We start from the raw sequence: 21,954 nt of genomic DNA, 5'->3' as shown, positions 1-21,954 counted from the left end.
GATCAGTTGAATGACACTTTGGTGAATAAAAGTACCAATTTCTTTCCATAAGAGCAAAATCTGTACATTATTCCAAACTTTTGGCCGCCAGTGTATATTTGTAAACAAATGTAAAGAAAAAGCACATACCTCTTTGAGAGCTGACATCTTGCAGATAGGATGGTTATTTTCCAGATGAATTGCTCATATTTTCACTCTATGTGAGTTTTTTTGCATCTTTATATCGGCAGTGTCTGAATTATTTCCTGTCTAATAACACTGTGAAAAGAAGCCGCGGTCTATTTCCCAGCAATGATTTGCGTGATGAATAAATAATGCAGATTAGTGTGTACTGCTTAGCTTTACCTCTTACCGATTTTAGATACACTGTTGTTATTTTATTTGTTGTCACTTTCAGTTATTTGTCTTTTTGTGATTATTCAGAGCTCATTTTATACATATTATGATGTTTTTAGTTTTCACCGTCATTGTGATTTGTATGTTAAATGATCAGGTCCACGTGTGTTGCATGTTATCAAGTCTATAAGCACTTTGGAAATCATTAGACTGTGATTCATTTCAAATTAAACGTTATTAATGTTTTAATTTATTCTACGGCTTGTTCATATGCTTTGCACGTGTTTGTGGGGCCCCGTCAGACACATCGGGGCCCTAGGCAGCCGCCTGTATTGCAAGTAGGACGGGCCGACCCTGGGAGTGAACATCGTAACCCCAGATCTGGTTTAATCCAGACCCTGCAGTGCAGCCGTGGGGGCCAGTGAGGAAACAGGAAACAGCACACAATCACTCTGGCATCCTCAGGAAGTTCCTTCAACAGCTTCTCTTCCAAAACGCCCATCTGACACATGTGAACACATATAAATCATCATTAAACACTTAGACATCTTATACTCTCATTGTACACTTTACAAAAGGCCATGCTAAGGTCTTTTTAGTCATAAACTGTCGTTGCTCTTGACAGCGGGAAGAAAAGAGCATTCTAGGATTATCTGCAATTATGTAACAAAAGAAAATAGGGAGCCAGCAGTTTGTAAAACATTTAGGCTACATGTAACATGTTAAAAATCAAGTAGAAAATTCATTTTATTATCCATAGCGCCCCCACATGGCAAAGCCAGCTACATACCACTGCAGGAGCCAGGAACACAGTCACATTTCTGTACTTGGACAGGTCAGTCTGAAATATAAAAACTGCATAAAGAAAAGCCAAAGACATCTGAAAGGGTGAATCTGATGAAACCTGACAAGAACATGTTCAGGTCATAATTTAACTCATTAGGAAAAGAATATTCAGGTTTCAGTACAAGCAGTGTTGGATAAATTACTTAAAAATAGTAATCCACTACAAATTGCTAATTATTTCTCTAAAATTCTTATCAGATTACTTACTAATTACGTCATTGAAAAAAGTAATCACATTACTAATTACTTTACTTTTAAGTTACTTTCTAAAACACTTTTATGCTCAACAAATTAAAAATAATGTCTATATTTATTTCTTGTTCATTGTTACAGATGAGTCACACTCAGCACCTCACATTTTTTCTTTCACAATGACTCGTTACAGGCCATAATGCATGTATTCTACATAAATAATAGGCTATATTAGAAATAAACATAACCCTATAATGTACTTTAAAGTAATTGAATTATGTGAAAGTCAGTAAATGTAATCTGATTACAATAATTTAAAATTTAATGCATCACACTACTTTTTTGACTAAAAAGTAATTCAATTACAGCAACCAATTACTTTGTAATTGGATACACTCAATGCTGAGTACAAGGTAAGCTCAGTAACCAGCATTTGTGGCATAATGTTGATTTCCACAAAAAAGAAAAAAAGAGAGAAAAAATTAGTTTATTAAAATAGAAAATAATAAACAAGACTTACCCCCTGTTTATATATATATAAAGCACAAATAGTGGTTACAGTGAGACACTTACAATGGAAATGAATGGTGCCAGACCATAAATGCTAAAATACACCATTTAAAAAGATTTAGCCACAAGACGTAAACATTATACTTTACATTTTCAAATTATTTTAGTGTGGTAAAATTGCTTACTAGCCTTATCTGTGTAAAGATATCCCATATTACAACTTTATTATCACGATAACAAATCCCTATAATCCTGGTATTGGATATAACTTTACACAGATAAGGTTAGTAAGTGATTTTATCACATAAAAATATTTAAAAAATGTATAATGTTTACATCTTGTGGCTATACTTTTGAAACTATGGGCATTTTAGCATTTATGGACTGGCCCCAATCATTTCCAAACTGCTTTTTTTTTAATTAACAAGGGACGAGTCAAAATTATTATTATTATTTTGTGGCAATTAAAGGTGCTGTAAAAAAAGTTCATGGAATGGTATGGTATGCAAAAAAATTAAATATATCACTGAAATTAGTGTCCTAAAATATCTGGGCCGCGATCTATGACGCTTTCTGCCTGTCAATCATTTTTTCGCGTTCTCATAGTAATGTAGTTGCTGCGAATTATTGAGGCTTAATGTCATTTTTATGGCATGTTGTTCATAACAGCTGTCAGTTGAGGGTGCTGTTTTGCTGCTGTTGTTTTTCACAAGCGCTCCTGGATGATGTCGTCTCATTTTCCATTGAATAAATCTCATTTGGTATCTTTGGAGTGCAGGATTTTGGAAAGAGGGGCTGTGGCTAATCTAACGTCTCAGCTTGTGGAAATTTTAGAATGGCCAAAATCGCTTACAGCACCTTTAACATGACGCCACAAATGCTGATAACTTGAACTGAACCCGCAATATTCCTTAATTTGGCTTTCAGTTATGTCTATTCAACCATCCTCATTCTCATTAGTGTAACACAAATACATTTCATTCTCATTTCTGTAATGTAAATAATATGAATAAAGAGTGAAATGTGACCTGGACGTATTTTTGTGAGATTCACCAAAAATCATATTGCACAATGCAAAATTCTTGGAATGTATTTGGAAAATTTGCATAAATCTTACCTTCCAGATGTCCTGTTTGACAAAATGAACATCAGTATGTGGTATGCCACGCTACCAGGCTTTGCTCCTCGAATATGCCAACAGCACAGAGTTTATTTCAAAGCCTGTGCATTGAAATCCCATAGATGAAGCTGCAAACACCTGCACAGCACAGAGCAGTTCATACATGCATAGGTGGGTGAATCTCACAAAACCTGTCAAAAACATGGCTTGCTCATAGTTCACACCAAATTGAAAAAGAAAATATTTTGTGTAAAAAAAAAAAAAAAAGAAAAGAAAAAAAGAAAGAAACCTATTTTTTCATTTTTTTTTATATATTCACCCAGGTACATCTTCACACTGTGGCATTATGTCTTTATTTACAGTTTTCTCAATCGCTTTGGCTCAATTCTTGAATGAGAATTATTTTCAAGTTCAAATCTCTGAACAATTAGTTTCTTGTTCACACCAGATTTGAATTTCTTATTCATTTAAGCAATTTGCACATGTTTTGGCACATGTGTGCGAAAGAGTAAGTACAATTGTCTACAGTTTGCACAATAACTAAATGCACATGGCTTGCTGATCAAAACTGATGAGTTGATTCTCAGTGAAACGGTCACTCTTCACAACTTCTAAACATTCTTTCATCATGTGAGCCATCACATGCAAAATGATCCATTCAGTTATCATAATCTGTCAGACATACATTTATATTCCATAAATATCTATGACACTGAATGTATGTGATGTCTGCTTAATCTCTGGCCAGACCAACAAGAGCAACAGGATGTCCACCACGAAGATGGGAACTTGTAGTGTGACGTACTGTGAGGAGCAAGGGCGTAGCAGCCAGGGGGGAACGTGGGGGACAAGTCCAAATGGTGGATTTGTCTACAGTATTCTTTGCGTTTTGTTACTTTGGGCTGATTGAGCGAACATCCAGCCAATCACAGATGAGTTTCATGAGCCGAAACAACCCTTACGTAATAGATCATCAGTCAGACAGTCAGACTGTCTAATCAACGTGGCTCTGTTCATTTCTACAAAGTCGCTTTCAACAATGCTCATTAATCCATGTTTTTTTTATCAGCGTTGATGTTGATCTGAATGAATAATCTAGAGATGAGGAACACACAAACAAGAGTTATTTATTGGCATATTGTTCTTGATTGGCAGCATTACGTGAAATGCACTGCAGAAAAACAACAAAGGACAATCCTTATTTTAAGCACACATTGTAAGTGGAGTTTATATCAGCGCATGAGTCTTCATTAAGTTATGCTTTTTACATTATGTTTGTGAGGTAATAGTTTTATCGGCTGTTTTTGCCAATTTAAGCAGATTACTAGATCTGTGTTAAATATGTAAAGCTATTTTTAATATCAGCTCCTGTTTTATACCTCTATGTTGGTGTCCAGTCGATAAACTGTAGGACAAATGAGAGATCTGCTGTGTTCTTAGAACACATTTTACTGAAGTGAATGGATGGATGGATAGATGTCATTTTTCTGTTCACTATATATGACTTTACAAACAAGAAATGTGTAAAAATGGACATGCAAATGTGGATTTTTTGTTTGCATGTAACACATTGCTACAAAAATACATTTACTGTATACATACCAATGTGCATATCCTTTTTCTGTGTGCTACAGTATTGTACAGTACTGACTTTTCCCAGTAAACTTTTACCACTGTTGAAATCGGTATCTAAAAAGCTCAGTGTGATACACAATAACATTCAGCAAGATAAAACTGACATTCTTGTATAGTACAGTAAGCAGACAGTGTCAACAAAAATGTACTATAAAAACGAAATTTGTGCCATGGTGGAAAAACATCTAAACATTTTGACCAGTACGGCTCACACGATGAAAAAAAATACTTTTCATTTTGTTGGCACTGGCCAATTTACTGACACAATAACTAGATTTTGAAGCATGAATTAAATGTTATGGGTGAGTTACTACATTTTTGCAGACATGCAGTAGAGTTGTGATGTCCTATAAAACAGTTGTGACAATTGCACTTACAGTTTAGAGAATGGTAAGACTGTTTCAAAAAATAAGCCAAAGTGATTGAGGAAAACTGTAAAGGCTTCCCAGATCAGCCACGCAAACTTTGCATCCATCAAGCAGCTTGATAACATTTAGAGTTTGTTCTTTTGTTGAAGGCAAGAATGGTACCTGAAAGTATTTCATTATCATCAGACCTTTTCATCACCCAGAGTTTATACTGGCCATCTCTCTTGTAGTATTTTTCACCTTAAGTCTAAAAGTGACCCTCAGTCCAGGCATACAGAACATGGCCCACAGCCCGTAAACACCAGCCAAGGCAGATCTAATCAGGAAGGTGTGACTGTGACTGCATTTATGATGATTGAACAATCTGCTGGTGTGGTCTTGTAATATGATCTCAATAGAATCGTCCATTCTGGTAGGGAAGCTGAATTTGTCAAATTAGACCATAGCAGAAACCATGCATTTAATAATATCATTGCTGTGAGTAATTGTGTCTTGCTTCTACAGTCTCATTGTGTTGCACATGGCGTGTTAGACTATTTATTCATTTATTTATATAGTTTCATAAATGTTTTAAGCTTGTAGAAATTCATTTCATGCTGTATTTTTGTGCATTTCATAAATATACTTTGTAAATTTGATAAAATATCACCACTCCTTTCTGCAAACTAAATATTTGAGTTATATACAATCATGTCCATGTGTCCATAAATTAAATATGTAGCATGTGCAGCATCAGGAGCGCCCGCTAGAGGTCGCGCTTGCGCAACAGTCTGAGGCAAAAGAGGGAAAATGCAACTCGTTCTCTTCTGACTTTTGTGCAAAATGTAGCTGATGACATGAACCAAACGGGATGCAATAAAACTAAAACAATATCACATGTGCTCGATAAAGTGAACAAAACATCTTTACATTTTAAACTTCCTTGTAAATGCCTTCTATGTGCCACAGTCAGGATGTAAACAAACGGAAACTTGCCCTGTCAGCGTTAGAAACGCCATACTGGCCCGATACTCTTTATGAACTCCGAAAGCCACTGAAATATTGTGTAAAATCTAAATATTAAAACTCATAAGACGTTAAAGTGCGACATATTTTAACAAACCAATGAGATTTAAGAGCTGTGGCCTCTGGACTTCAGATAAACATTTGGTAACGGTTTCATTATAGAAAATACAGTTATAAGAACTGGTAAAATGTTTGTTTTATGATTTCAAGACGCACCAGAACAAATTTATATTACATGGATGTTTTGAAAAGTAAAAGAATCTAAAAAATGGCAACAGGATTACTCTTATAATGTACAAACCAATCCTAAAGGCCTAAATCAAAACATGCGCTACATTGACATCTTTTAAAGGTGCACACATTCATTTATATATATATATATATTTTTTTTTTTTCACTTCTAAAGAAATTAATATTACTTTTGAAACATATGTATGAGATCATGACCACTCATGGGAGAGTTCAGTCATATCAGTAACCTTATAAAAGCTTTTTTATTGTACATGGAGCAGGGGCGCCTTATGGGGGCAGCCATGTTAGAATCACACGACCATCCGAATAATACTCGCTTAATCTCAGTTACTGCCCTGTTATTGGACACTTTCACTTATGGATTAAATGAATCCTGACTTATTGTGCATAATGAATTTCTACAATGGAATTGGTAACTGAAAACTGCTGTGTTTGAATAATGCAGCATCCAGGCCACTAGGTGTCAGTGTAAGCCATACTTCGGCATATTTCAAAATATTACCTTTAACTTCAACGGTTAAAAATCTGTCTGGAGACTAATGCGTTCAGTTATATTCTCTGCGCTGCTTCTAGCATTTTTATTTATTTATTTTTAGCATAAGAACGTGTTCGTTCTGAACGGCCCCTTAGAGCAGTCATGTTTGATCACTTTAAGACTGGTTAAGAACAAAATGTTTGATTTTAAACCCGAGATAATATAAAACATTTTGCATGTAACTAAGAAAAACACTTGAATTACGTAATTGTCTTTATTTGTTTCATTTTAAACAAAATTCAAGAAGCTAAAGATTTGCGAAAAGATATAAAGAAAAAGATTGGAGAAAACTACAATTCCCAGCAACAAGCGCGAATGAATGACGTCGGCACGGCCAAGAGCGCGCACGCACAGTAGCGCGTCAATGCGCGTTCACTAGACGCTGGAAGCGGAGCGCTGATGCTGAAGCTCAGAGGACACAGTGGGACACGAGCATCACCGGGAACCGACTGAAGAATCGTGCCAAATATTCGGGCTTCGGTAGCATGCGTCAGGACGGATCAATGCAGGTTTGGCCTTGTGTTTTTAAAGCTCTTATTGATAAGGGGCTTTGAATATTAGGTTATATCATTATAATTCCGGTTCTGCTGAACATTTCCGATTTATATAGAAATTAAGATAAGGCAAAATGTGTTTGATTGATTTGTGTAATATATTAACCGTATATTCAACATGATTAATTCAGTCGTTATTGCCAAATGGATATTAGGTTGAATAAAATGGGTAAGTGTTATTGATGGAAACACACCCTAACCATCTGTAATGTGGGGGTTGGGGGGAATATTCCTGCACTAAAGCATTTAAATAGCTTTAAATCGCATTTTCTCTGTACATTTAATATAATCTAAATAAAATGACTGTAGACTTGACTGTATTTCTAAGGTGGCGTATGAGAATGGTTACAGAGGTGTGTTTCTAGTTTATTTCAGCCAATAATCAGCTCCAAAATACGTTAATTTATATATATATATATATATATATATATATATATATATATATATATTTTTTTTTTTTTTTTTTTTTTCAAAACAAAGATGAATTTTTTTTTAACATTTTTTTTTATTTTTTTTGTCTGTTTAGATTGTTAAACTATTTAAAGTAATTGCATAAATATATTATTATCATTATTTAATTTTTATATTATTTTAGTCTAGTGTTTATTTAGCTGTTTCTGTCAGGAATGAGAAATAAAACAATTGGTTTTAAATGTCATTATATCTGAAAAATATCTGACTGACACCTAAAAAATAAGCAGTAATAGTCTGAAGAAAACAATATCAAAGAACTTCCTAAATGCCCCATCTTTGATTAATCTAAATGACATTGTTCAGAAAATGCCTGGAACAAGTTTTATTATTACTTTTAAAATCTTCTCTTCTATCTTCAGTCCTCGGTGCAGACTGCTTGATTTGTTCCCATTTGTAAAATAGAGCTCCATAATAGATGCAAATGAGCAGTTAAAAAATATATACATAGTTGCAGATAAAATGCACATCTGGTGGTGCTGAAGCCGGTTTGTTTAAAAGCGTCTTTTCTCATTTCAGATGGTGGCGGCACAGAAGGAAGGTTCTGACCAGAACTTTGATTACATGTTTAAACTGCTGATCATCGGAAACAGCAGTGTAGGAAAGACATCGTTTCTCTTCCGATACGCTGACGACTCCTTCACGTCAGCGTTTGTGAGTACAGTGGGCATCGATTTTAAAGTCAAAACTGTCTACAAGAATGACAAGAGAATCAAGCTGCAGATCTGGGTGAGTCGGCCTACATTAGTCAGAAGATTGCATTAGTCATTCGATTTCATCAAGTAGCTGTGCAGCTTAAAATTAGGCCTTTTAAAATGATGTCTTGCTTGCCTTACCAGTGGATAACGTATAGAAGTGGATAGAAAGTCATACAAAAATCAATTTTTATCGACCAATGGCAGATGGGGTAGTGTTCAGGAAATCTGTATGAAAACAGTCAGATTTTTGCAATTTCGGTCGGCGATTTTGGTGGCGAAGAAATGACAAGCATATTCACCTCTACCTTTAAAGAAGTCTATGATAAAAAAATTAAGAATACGTCAATTTCATAAGATGCAAAAATTAAAAACAAATATCAACAGTGGCGATATTTAATGTATTTCTAAATGATAATATGAGGGTTAAGATACACACTAACCAGCATACTAAAGCAGCGCTCCATAGTTACGTCATGGTTCTAGGCAGAGTATTTAGCTGGCACAAACATGTGAGTCAGTGTGGTCAGAAATGGCTTCCATGCTCTAAGCAGGTGGTGAATGAATATGATGGATGAAAGTGGCTTTGTGAAATGATGTTAAAATGTTTTTAAGGTTTTCAGATCATTTCAAATGTTTTCAATGGCACCAAACTTCTGTTACACCAGTGTAGCTCAAGCTTATGTATATAGTGCTCAGATTTGACTCTATATACTTCTTTTTCTGTCAAAATGCATTTAGTTCCTTCTTAGGAAAAAAAAATTACACGCTAATTATTTTAAAATAATTGCATGCATTAACGCATTTACTTAGACAGCTATATATATATATATATATATATATATATATATATATATATATATATATATATATATACTGTATATATCAAGTCAAGTCAATCTTTATGTATAGAGCACATTTAAAAACAGCAGAAGTTACACAAAGTGCTTTACAGATCAAACAAATAAATATACAATGACAGAGTTACAGAATAAAAATACATTTTCAAAGGAGATTTAAAAATGGCTAATGAAGAAGCTGACCTCACATGGAAAGGGAGACTGTTCCAGAGATTAGGACCTACCACAGAGAAGGCACGATCGCCCTTATATCTATAGCAACAACGAGGAACCCTCAGAAGAAGTTGATCAGAAGACCTGAGCGCTCTGGTGGGAGAGTAAGGGAGGAGTAGATCACTGATGTATTTGGCGTGAGACCAGATAGTGCCTTGTAGACATAAAGCAGAATTTTAAAATCGACCCTGAATTTTACGGGAAGCCAGTGTAGAGTCGCTAATACAGGAGTAATGTGATCCCTCTTTCTTAACCCTGTTAAAAGCTTAGCTGCTGCATTTTGAACCAGCTGTAGGAGGGATAACACAGTTTGAGGGAGACCATTGTACATTGAGTTACAGTAGTCTAACCTTGATGAAATTAGTGAGTAGATCACAATTCCCAGGTCCTTATTGGAAAGAACATTTTTGACTTTAGATCTCAGGTGGAAAAAGCTACCGTTGACAACAGCACTGATCTGCTCATTGAAAAGTAATGATGAATCTAAAATCACTCCAAGACTCCTTACATGATGTTGTACATTCGACGACAGAGGACCTAACTGTGGGGGCCTAAAATCAGAACTTTGGTTTTGCTTTCATTTAATTGTAAAAAATTGTTTGCCAGCCAATGTTTAATATCTTTGAAGCAATTTAGGATGTTATCAAGTGAACACTTCTTGTCTAAGCTCACTGGGAAATTAAATTGAGAATCGTAAGCATAACAGTGATAAGATATGCTGTACTTCTGAAAAATGGAGCTCAGAGGAAGCCTATACAGGGAAAATAGTAAGGGTCCTAAAATCCCCCCTTGGGGGACACCACATGATAATTGAGCCGACATAGAAGAAAAATGTCCTAAATGTACAGAAAACATCCTATCTTTTAGATAGGAGGCAAACCACTGGAGGACCGTACCCTGGATGCCAACCATACACTCAAGACTGTTGAGAAGAATATTATGGTTGATAGTGTCAAATGCGGCACTGAGGTCTAATAAAACTAATACAACAGGTGAACCTGAATCCGTGGCACTGAATAAGTGTGCACTGCTCCACACTATCAGTTTCTGTGCTAGGGTGTGCAGTCGAGTCAAGCGTGAACCTCCTAGAAATTTATATATCTTTCCAACTCTATATTATAATCGTTCTTCTGTAAAACACAAAAGTACGATTTTAGTCAGAATCTCCAAACTACTTCTATAAAAGTATTTAAAAAGTAGTCTATACCAATCTTGGACTATATTTCAAGTCTTCTGAAGTCGTCCCATAGCTTTTTGTGAGGAAAAGACCAAAATTCAAGTTGATGTTCATTGATTATCTTGCCCTTCACTGGAGTTCTTATATCTCACTTGTTGTAGCTTATATTTAAATTTGCAGCATCATGATTGGTCATGTGACACACAAGAACCAATGACATTTGGCATCAGTGATGACGCAACCTAGCGTGACGAGTGTAAAGCTGCTATTTTTAATTGAACACAAATTAAAATGAGATTTGACAGCTACAGTGGAGCTTGCAGTAAAAATCACCTTCTGTTTTCATTGTATGGAAAAGAGCAGCTCGGACATTCTTCTTAACATCTGCTTCTGTGCTTTACGAAGAAAAAAAATAATATTGTTGAACTTATTTGGGTTGAATCATGATTCCTGATTCTAAATTGATGTTATTTTCCAGATAATAGGCAAGCTTTATGGAAACAAGCCTAAAGCTTGTGCCAATGCTGAAAATTGCTGTGTGTGGTTTCCAAATTGAGTGGGCTGACATAATTGATTTGGAGAGGTGGCCAATAGCGTCATTACTGTACATAATGTGTGGAGAATTATTATTGATTACACATTCAGACAGTTCAACCAGTCAGTTCAACTGATATTCCATCCCTAGGCTTACAGTCATTGATTATATTGGAACAGTCACTCACCTTTACCTGAGCACAGCTATTATTAGCTAATTTAAAGCTTAGGGATTTATAGCAGTATTCAGATGTTATTTGATCATAATCCTTTCAGTTGTTGGTGTTGGCTGGCCAGAAATGGGTGTTTTATTGCACTTACAAAAAGTACTTTGGCAATGCCATGATACAGTGATGGAAATGTTTTATTATAATTTTTTTAATTACAAAATTTTGTGGTGGAAAAAGATACATCAACAAAATTGTGAAATTTAAACTCTTATTATCAGAATCAGAATCAGAATGAGCTTTATTGCCAAGTGTGCTCACATACACAAGGACATTTTTTTGGTGATAGGAGAAAAAAGCAAGTGCACACAGAACATTACAGTGAGACACAGAATATAAAACAAGGTTAGAGTATAAATAGACATGCAAAAATTAGGACATATAACATAGAATGGCATATGTACATGTGCAAGTGGTAATATATGTGCAAGGTAGGGGTATGTACAGTTATTGAATTAAATATGAGTGAATTTACATATGTACATGATATATTTATACATTATTGCACTATGGGGAGTTTAATTGTTCATGTGGAAAATGGCCTGAGGGTAAAAACTGTTCTTGTGCCTGGTTGTCCTGGTGCTGACTGCTCTGTAGTGCCGGCCAGAGGACAACAGTTCAAAAAGGGAATGGGCAGGGTGTGTGGGGTCCAGAGTGATCCTACCTTCACGTTTCCTCACTCTGGAGATGTACAGGTCTTGGAGGGTGGGCAGGGGGGCACCAATAATCCTGACTGTTCATTGTAGTTTCCTTCAGTCTGATTTGGTGGCTGAACCAAACCAGACAGTTATAGATGTAGATATAGATTATTATACACAGAATTCACAAAAATATGTCAAAATATATCTAATTTCAGTAATGATATCAGCCAAATATCGGACAATATTGTCTAGCATTAATGATAACCATAGTTATATAACATGTTACACCAAGAATTACCATTAGAGCTAGACTGATATATCAGTTTTACAGATTAATCGGTGCCGATAGTTGCTTTTTGGAACTAACGGTTATCGGCAAATAAATATGCCGATAGTTTCCAATAGTTTATTTTTTTATTCTTAATTTTTTATATTCCTCATCAGTAAACCTCATCTGGTAAATTATATGTGTGTGTATACAGGGCTGTGAAAAAGTATTTGCCCCCATCCTGATTTCTTCTGTTTCCGTATATATCTCATACTAAATTGTTTCAAAAATTCAAACAAAATCTAACATAAAACAAAGGCAGTCTGAGTAAACACAAAATACAGTTTTTAAATGATAATGTTATTTATTGAGGCAAAAAAGTTATCCAATACCAACTGGGACTGTTTGAAAAAGTATTTGCCCCCTTAGTTACTAAATCCCCAAATCTATGAAACTGCATTCATAATGGGGTTCAGCTGGACTAGACACACCCAGGCCTGATTACTGCCAGCCCTGTTCAATCAAATCAACACCTAAATATAACTTTTTCAGCAGCATGAAGTTGGCTAAAAGGTCTCACCCAGTAACACACTATGCCAAGGTCGAAAGAAATTCCAGAAATGATGAGGAAAAAGTTGATTGAAATACATCAGTCTGGGAAGGGTTACAAAACTATTTTAAAGGCTCTGGGACTCCAAAGAACCACAGTGAGAGCCATTATCTCCAAATGGAGAAAACTTGGCACAATACTGAACCTTCCCAGAAGTGGCCAACCTTCCAAAATTCCTCCAAGAGCACAGTGACGACTCATCCAGGAAGTCACAAAAAAGGCAAGGACAAAATCCAAGGAACTGCAGGCCACTCTCGCATCAATAAAGGTCACTGTTCATGACTCCACTATCAGAAAGACACCGGCCAAAAATGCCATCCATGGAAGAGTGGTAAGGTGAAAACCACTTCTAACCCAGAAGAACATTAAGACTCATGTGAATTTTGCCAGAACACACCTTGATGATCCTCAAAGCTTTTGGGAGAATGTTCTGTGGACTGATGACTCAAAAGTGGAACTGTTTGGAAGACAAGTGTCCCGTTACATCTGGTGTAAATCAAACTCAATCCGTGAGTTGAAGCTCAAGCGCAACTGGATTACGCAGCAAGACAATGATCCAAAGCATAGGAGTATGTCCACCTCTGAATGGTTCAAAAGAAGCTAAATTAAAATTTTGGAGTGGCCTAGTCAAAGTCCTGACTTAAACCCGATTGAGATGCTGTGGCAGGACCTTAAACAGGCAGTTCATGCTCGAAAACCCTCCAATGTGGCTGAACTAAAGCAGTTCTGCAAAGAAGAGTGGGACAAAATTCCACCAGCGTTGTGAAAGACTGATCTCGATCTCCAGTTATCGGAAGCGTTTGGTTGCAGTTGTTGCTGCTAAAGGTGACACAACCAGCTATTAAGTTTAAGGGGGCAGTTAGTTTTTGACATGGGTGATATAGGTGTTGGATAACTTTTTTGCTTTAATAAAAAAATACATATATTTGAAAACAGTATTTTGTGTGTACTCAGGTTGCCTTTGTTTTATATTATATCTCGTTTTAAGATTTAAAACAATTTAGTATCAGGAAGGGGGAAAATACTTTTTCACAGCACTGTATATAAACTGTATATATAATTATCTGGTGAATATATAGGCTATAAAAAGCTTAATTTGTTAAATATGGAGCATGGTAACAGAGCAAAGTCTCTATAATTGTTTTAATAAAGCCCCGGTGTATTTCAGGCTTGTTTATAGTTAAAAGTCCTACGTTATGCACCAAATCTTAATTTTTCTGGTAATTATTGGAATTTTGGTTGCCCATAGTAAGGAAAGACTAAGAAATATTTGATCATTCTATAAATCAATTTTAAAATACTATTAGCTGATTGATTGGTTATCGGCCTTCTCCACCACCTTAGTTATCGGTATCGGCAAAATACACTATTGGTCGACCTATAATTACCATGATAGTAAATACCATGGTACTACTATTAGACACATGCCAAATAAAATTTATGGCATTTTCTTGGTAGTTTAGTACCACTTTTTGGTACTTTGTTAGTGTAGGAAGACCTTGAATATTTTTAGTCAAACGTTTTGTTTGTTCTGTTCAATAGTGCCTTTACTCAGTTATTTAAATTAGTTGATACTGCACAAACTAAGGCATTATGGAGGACAAGTGTTGCCCCAGCTATTTCACAGTGAGTTTATGGCAGAATAAATGTGCTAAAACGATCTCAAGGGTCTTTATGGCCTCTGTCATTCTCCTATATTATTATCCAGATGTAGAGGACAGGAACAGCTGGGCTCCACACTTTTGTTCCAGGAAGTGCAGCAAGCATCAGTTATGAATCATGTCTCTCATTCAGCGCTGTTAGAAGAGCTCATTTAGCCTTATAGATCTGTGCGGCTTCATTCCTATCTTAAAGAATGCAAGTCAATCATTCCAGTGAAAAGCTTTTCAGCATTCCAAGTGCATCTGCCCCGATAGGCCATTTAAAGTAACAATGCACCTTTAACGGAAACCCAAGAATGCATGATAATTACTCAGTCAGCCATTAAAGCGTTCAAGACTATTTATAAAAAAGGCAGAGGAATGAAAAGTAACCAAACAAAATCACAAATTAAAAGGCCTACATTTTTTAATTGATCACCTTTGTAAGAACTTACAGGTTGTTTAAAGTATCCATTTTTTGACTACTTGTCTTCAGTCAGAGATCTTGAAAGTCTAAGGCCAGAAACTTACTTCACGCAAATGTGCATGCTTGGCCAATGCATTGCCAATATCTGCGATCTGGTTGAACCTGTGCTTTGTTCTAACTGTGACGCGGTGCGGTGTGGCATATCGCATGTGATAGACTCAGATATCACTGCACACTCGTTTTAGAGACATTCCAAATGACTAATTTAGAGTTTCTTAGAAGAAACATTATAGGATGCATTCCCATGTAGCTCACATTCATTATTAAGATTGGATTGGCCATTACACACTCTCACCTTACACCTCTGAACCTGTTCTAATCACACATCCTCTGTTATACAAATAACCAGTATGTTTATTTCATTGACGATGCAACCTGCACCAATGAATCGTGTTGCAGTCTGTTAATGTCATATATAGCATGTAGATGTTGTGGGGTTTACAGTGTTTGATGCTGATATTTATAGAGCAGAGCAACCTGATGTAGTACCAATACATACACTATAATAAAATGTATAGCAAAGTTTTTTTTCCAATAGTTTTTCAAGTATACAAAATACTTACTCAAAATCCCTGCTTAACGTGGATAGGCAACTATAAGTAACGCATTTGTTGGTTGATTTCAACGTGAAGTATAAACAATGTGACTCTGTGGTGCTATCAAAACATTCCTCAGTTTGTTTGAGCATCACGACCAACCCGACACAGGAACATTGGCTCAACCGATGGCATGAGTTAAGGGTTGGACTTTCAGTTTTTTTGACCAACAGAAAAAAGGGTGAGTTTTCGAGACACATTGTTTAAAACATCCATTATAGTTGCAATTCTATATGGTGCCATTAGTGGCTCAGAAATGACTAACTTTACCTTTAAAATGGCCAGATATCAGCAGATTAATAGGTTATGGCGATATACATTCAGTAGACCTATTTTAACTTTAAACCAAATGATGTATCACATTTTTACTTCTTTTATAATTTCTGACTTTAAAAGACTTTGATGCTTATTAATAAAGTAATGGGATAATGGGATAGCAGTGTTACATACATTGGTGACAAAGTTATTATTAGCATTTCAGTATTGGATCTAAATCTTCATCAGTCTTTTGCTGACAGTGCTTCATTTCCACCCTGAAAATTTGTTCATTCATCCACTGTGTGCTTTGGTTAGAGAAGCTGCCACCACCAATGGCATGACTATTCATCTCAAGCTATTTTTACATTCTCTCGTTCAACCACAAAGCCTGTTGGGAGAAATCTTAGAGGTAGAACGAAGAGGTGAGTGAGTTCATGTGTGTGCGTGTTTTCTTTTCCCCATGGCGTGTACCTTCTCTCATTCACTGAGATTTTAGTCCTCTGTGCTCTCGTCATAAGTGCGCAGCCTTTTGTAAAAATAAAAAATCACCACGAGCAAGACAGTTTTTAAGAATTCACTCACTTGAATATTGGCTGTTACAATGAGAAGAAATCTGTTCCAAGAAAGAGAAACAAAGGCTTTTAGGTGAAAGAAAACAAAACATTTGAAACGAGGGATGTCCCGGTACCGATACTGGTATCGGAATCAGATCCGATACTGCGCTCATGTACTTGTACTCGTGCTCGTAAAAATGCTCAGATACCAAAAACCTATACTATTTGATGTAAACATTCAGCGCTCAAATTAAAATCACGTTATGTCCTAGTGTGAATATTAAACCACAAAGGCTGTGATTTAATGAGATACATATGTATGATACATGGAGTGGTGGTGGTGTAGTGGAATAAAGCACTAAAGTGGTAAGTGGAAGGTTGTTGGTTCAATCCCCACAGCCACCACCATTGTGTCCTTGAGCAAGGCACTTAACTCCAGGTTGCTCCAGGGGGATTGTCCCTGTAATCAGGGCACTGTAAGTTGCTTTGGATAAAAGCGTCAGCCAAATGCATAAATGTAAATATAGTTTGCATGTGTTGCACACTTCAAAGTAAATGTGTGGAGCTGGTGTTGTTCCTTTTAGAGCTCCTTAGCTCATATATGGAAAACATCATCATGAGCATTGTGCGCTATGTTGCAGATGACTGCAAGCACAGTGCTAATTCACTTTGTAGTGCCAGGCACATACAGACTACATATTTATTTATATAAATAGCAGCCTTATGCAGTTTAATAATCACACTGGGTCACGTAGCAACCTACCTTTCCGGAAGTGAGAAGCTACCATCAAAAACACCGAAATGGAAAGAGCTTCAAAATAAAAGCTTCCGCCAAAGTAAAAGATCAATTTAAATATAAACAAATGTGACAGACATGTATCACTACTGTATAGTTATGGAAATATTCATTGTACTTATACTAATACTACTACTTGTTATAAAAAATAAATAAATAGCAAAATCGCACATCTGTGATGCTCTTTTATGCAACACATTATTTGACAAAAATAACTGCATTGTTGTATTTTGGATTTTGCTGTGAGGTTCTGTATAAAAGCACTTCATTTTATAAACATAATGCAATATTATGTTGAAAACTAATTGTTCTATTTTCATGCAATTCAAGTTTTAATGAATTAATTTATTTAGAAACCATTAAATAATTAAATTAAATAAACTGTTGATATAATTTAAAAAAATAAAAAAATAAAACGGGTATCGGTATCTGTATCTATAAGTACTGAAAGGAAGTATCTGTACCTGTACTCGCTCTCAAAAAAAAATGGTATCGGGACATCCCTAATTGAAACATTAGTTTTTGTAGCAAATAGTAAATACGCATGATGCAGCGCAATACCAGCGCAGATAGAATCAGGTTAAACTGGATTGTGCGCAGTTAGTGAATATGATGCATAATATGTATTTCAACTTCATCAACGGCAAAAGAGCTCTGCAGCGACCACCCACTCCCTTGACACACTGTGAACGATGCAGTCAAGACACTCTCACTACACACTCAAACAATAGTTTTATATTTTTCTATCATTTGTAATTTGATTATGTCAATCGCAATGCTTCATGGGATTGTAGATTATTCCCTCATTAAAAATGTTAAGTACACTCAATTAATGGGAACAAGCTGGGAAAAAAAAACTCTTTTATGAAGGATTTTATGAATCCGATACCTTGCGTGAGGTCTGCTCATCACGCTCTGAGCGTCTTTCCCTCAGATTGTAAACGTGTCAGCTGTTTTTTCCATTCCTCATTTGCTCAGCTGCTGATCGTAAGTATTTTTGCTCACTCCTAGCATTCACTCTAAATTAAATCACCCCTAACGATCCAACAGCTGCCCCTGAAGAAAGAGGTAACAGCCCATCTCCTAAATGACTGGCTTACCTTGTCTAACGGTAATTTATTGGCCCAATGAAAGAATAAAGGGTTAGTCTACATGAGTCACGGATCAATAAAGCTCAGCGCAGGGCCTGGAGCGGCTCCAGATGCATGAATCTGCAAACAGACCAGGCAGTCAGAATGAGGCCAATGTATTAACGGATGTGCTCTTCATTACCTTAATGACGGCACCGCCACGTTGCCATAAAGGAAATGAAAAGCACACTCTGTCTTTTCTAATCCCTTAATACACAAAGGAGGAAAATCCGACATCATTTAAGTTGGAAGTGAAGAGGGTGTCAAATATTTGCTTGTTTTTAACGCAACTGGAAATGTGAAAAAAATCTTAAATAGCTCTTAAAAATTGCATTGCATGTAGTGTTTTGTTTATATGGTGCAACAGAATTATCTTACTGTGCATATGATATTCCTGTGACACCTCCTAATCAGGACGACAGTCATGTTGCTTTTGTCAGTTTGACCTTTAAAATGCACCAAGCGCACATCAAGTCTGTTTCAGTAATGACTCATCTACATTCATTCTTTCATCCTTTTGTGACCCAGTGAGTTAAAAATGGTGAAAAGTTTACCTGAAGTCAATCTCTTCATTTATTAGAAGCAACTGGTTAATGTTTGAGAGGAAGGGGAAATGACGAATATACTGGACAATGCAATGCTTATTCTGACCAAGACCTGCCCACTTAGGTCCCACCTTGTAATTAAGATGTGTTTTTGGGCAATCCGATTGAAATGGGACAAGGCTAAAGACTGTTTTGAGATATGTCCACTTCTCAAAATGTTGTTCGAATGGATAAGCGTTTCATTGAGGAATATGTAGCTTTTATGTTTTTGATTGTGCACAACACAATGTCATCTCTTCCGATGAGACTGTAGACAGCAGACAGCCCATGTTGACTCGCATTAGTGTCATATGCGCATCAGCTGTACATTTGTTGGATTTGAAGCTTGTCCTCTTACATTAGACTCCTGAGGCAGCACATAGGAAACATCCAACCTCTTTTATCACACATTCAGCTCTTTTTATTTCTACTTTTGCAACATAAAGTACTTGTATGTGAATAGTCATCACAAAAATGAAATATAGGAATATAAATATTGGAATATTGTTGTGAGATAATCGTTATGTAGCTCTTTTTCATACAGCAACAGTTCATAGTGATCACGTCTGTCAAGCTTGAAAAAGGACAAAACAAATAATTAAAAACACCAAAATGTGCATTTCATATTAGTACGTTATTGGTGGTGAGTAAATAATGACACAGTTTAAAGTTTTTGTGAGAACTATAGAGCGCAACAGTCCCTGCCCACTTTTTTAGCCATCTTGATTCTGGAAGTATTTTTCCATTAATTTTTCGCAATAGGGATTTCATAAAATCATTCATAAAATACTTATAAGCCATGAACCAAACCAACCAGCTCTGAGGGGGATCACAACATTACAAACTTTGATTCGAAGCAAATAAGTATTTAAAACTCAGACAAAAGTCAAAGGTACAAGACTGTTTACTTAACGTCTTTAATGAGGGAATTAACTACAATTCCATGAAGCATTGCAACTGACATAAACAAATAAATACAGATGGAAAAATATAAAACTATTGATTTAAAAAGTTCTTAATTAAAAATATAGAAAAAAGACTTTTATGGTTATTACAAAATAGGAATGGGCATTATCGAGTAATTTTGTTGTCGAGGACTCTAACCAACAAAAATGAGTAATAAATTACTTGTAAATTAAATTGTAAGTAAAAAATAACACGTATGACATGTACGTAAATCTTTATATTTTGCTTTATTTTACAAATGTTAGCAACAAAGGTTTGAAGCTAACTTAAACTATTCTTTTCTTTTGGAAAAAGTTAAATGAACAATAGGCAATGATAAAATTGATTTAAAAAAATCTATGAAAAATGAAAAATAAAAAACTTTTGCACTCACCCAGAGCTTACATAGAAACCAATATTGATGGCATTAGGATAACACAAATATACAGTACAAACTCTGCAGCTACTGTACATAAAGGCTATCATATTTTAATCATTGCACATGTTATTATTCAGAAAAACAAGTGGTGAAAGCCAGTGTTCATGCACATACACACATACTGGTCTTCACAGCACAAAATAAAAGCAGATCCTCATCTGTTGGTATGCATGACTCTAACAAGAACAGAATACCAATAGAGTACAAGTCAAGTCATTTTTATTTGTATAGTGCTTTTCACAACACACATTGTTTCAAAGCAGCTTTACAGGAAATCATGCATTAACAAAAAAATTAAACTAATATCTATAAAGTCTTAGAGTGATCATTGTTAGTTTGATTAAATATGATTGTAAACTGTGTATAAAAATTAAATAATTAAATAATAAGAACCCCTGTGAGCAAGCCAAAGGCAACTGTGACAAGGAACACAAAACTCCATAAGATGTTGGTTAATGGAGAAAAATAACCTTGGGAGAAACCAGGCTCACTGTGGGGGCCAGTTCCCCTCTGGCTAATCAGCATGAATATAAAGCCAATATTAGTTATTTGTGTGCAGTGCAAGTCATAGTGTAAATTAAGTAAGCGTTAAGGTCCAGTGTTTAAATGTTATTGATTGATACACCTGTTTTGCACTCAGGGCATACAAATGAAAATATATACATAACTTTTAATTCGAAATGATATACAACATGCATAAAACAGGACTGTTATGCTGTCCATTTCAAGAGTTTAGTCCATCAATAAACAAAGGTGATGCAGGCAGAGATCAATGAGTGCATCGCAGTTCAAACGGCAAGTCATTTCAATGAGGTTCGGTGGGGTACATCCTAACTCCAAGGTTCAGGCAGTGGCATATGAAGTATCCGTTGTCTTACAGATGGAGTTGGCATCAGTTCATCCTCTGAAGTCAAAAGACTGAAGTGATGTCTGGCTAGCACCGGCTGTAGTTTATCGTCATCGATCAGTGACACATAGCAGTGGAGTCCAACACCAAGCAGGAACGGAGCTGGATCTGGCCGGCTCTGGTAACCTCAGGATTCATATCCTGAGGTTGAGACATGGAAACTAATAGAATAATATTAGCGTAGGTGCCATTCTAGTTATTGCAGAGTTATAGATCATGATAGATGTTTCTGGTTCCAGCAGACCTAACTAAAGCAGCCTAATTGCAAGTTGATGGGTAAATTAGGTGTATGCCTGGCTAAATAGATGAGTCTTTAGTCTAGACTTAAACTGAGTGAGTGTGTCTGCATCTCGAACAGTGTTAGGGAGACTATTCCATAGTTTAGGAGCCAAATATGAAAAGACTCTACCTCCTTTTGTGGATTTTGATATTCTTGGAATTATTAACAAGCCAAAATTTTGTGATTGTATTGAACGTGATGGAATATAGCGTTTCAGAAGGTCAATTAAGTACTGTTGGAGCTAGACCATTCAAAGCTTTGTATGTAGTTAACAGAATTTTAAAATTAA

General features: G+C 35.9%; 1 protein-coding gene and 1 pseudogene across 1 annotated transcript in view; one reads left to right on the top strand and one right to left on the bottom strand.

Moving 5' to 3' along the window:
- Positions 1 to 651: 651 nt before the first annotated feature.
- Positions 652 to 5,415, bottom strand: LOC127433587 (ATP synthase subunit C lysine N-methyltransferase-like; annotated as a pseudogene).
- A 1,768-nt stretch (positions 5,416 to 7,183) lies between these two features.
- Positions 7,184 to 21,954, top strand: part of LOC127433713 (ras-related protein Rab-3C-like) — a 39,470-nt gene continuing 24,699 nt past the window's right edge. The window contains exons 1-2 of the mRNA XM_051685854.1: positions 7,184 to 7,308; positions 8,344 to 8,553. Of these exons, the coding sequence (XP_051541814.1) occupies positions 7,285 to 7,308; positions 8,344 to 8,553 (234 nt within the window). The 5' untranslated portion in view covers positions 7,184 to 7,284. The remainder of the gene's footprint in view (positions 7,309 to 8,343; positions 8,554 to 21,954) is intronic.

This window comes from Myxocyprinus asiaticus, chromosome 43, assembly GCF_019703515.2.
Source record: "Myxocyprinus asiaticus isolate MX2 ecotype Aquarium Trade chromosome 43, UBuf_Myxa_2, whole genome shotgun sequence".
Classification (NCBI taxonomy): Eukaryota; Metazoa; Chordata; class Actinopteri; order Cypriniformes; family Catostomidae; genus Myxocyprinus; species Myxocyprinus asiaticus.
The sequence above is the reverse complement of the archived record's forward strand: the minus strand, read 5'-3'. Positions and strand labels throughout refer to the sequence as shown.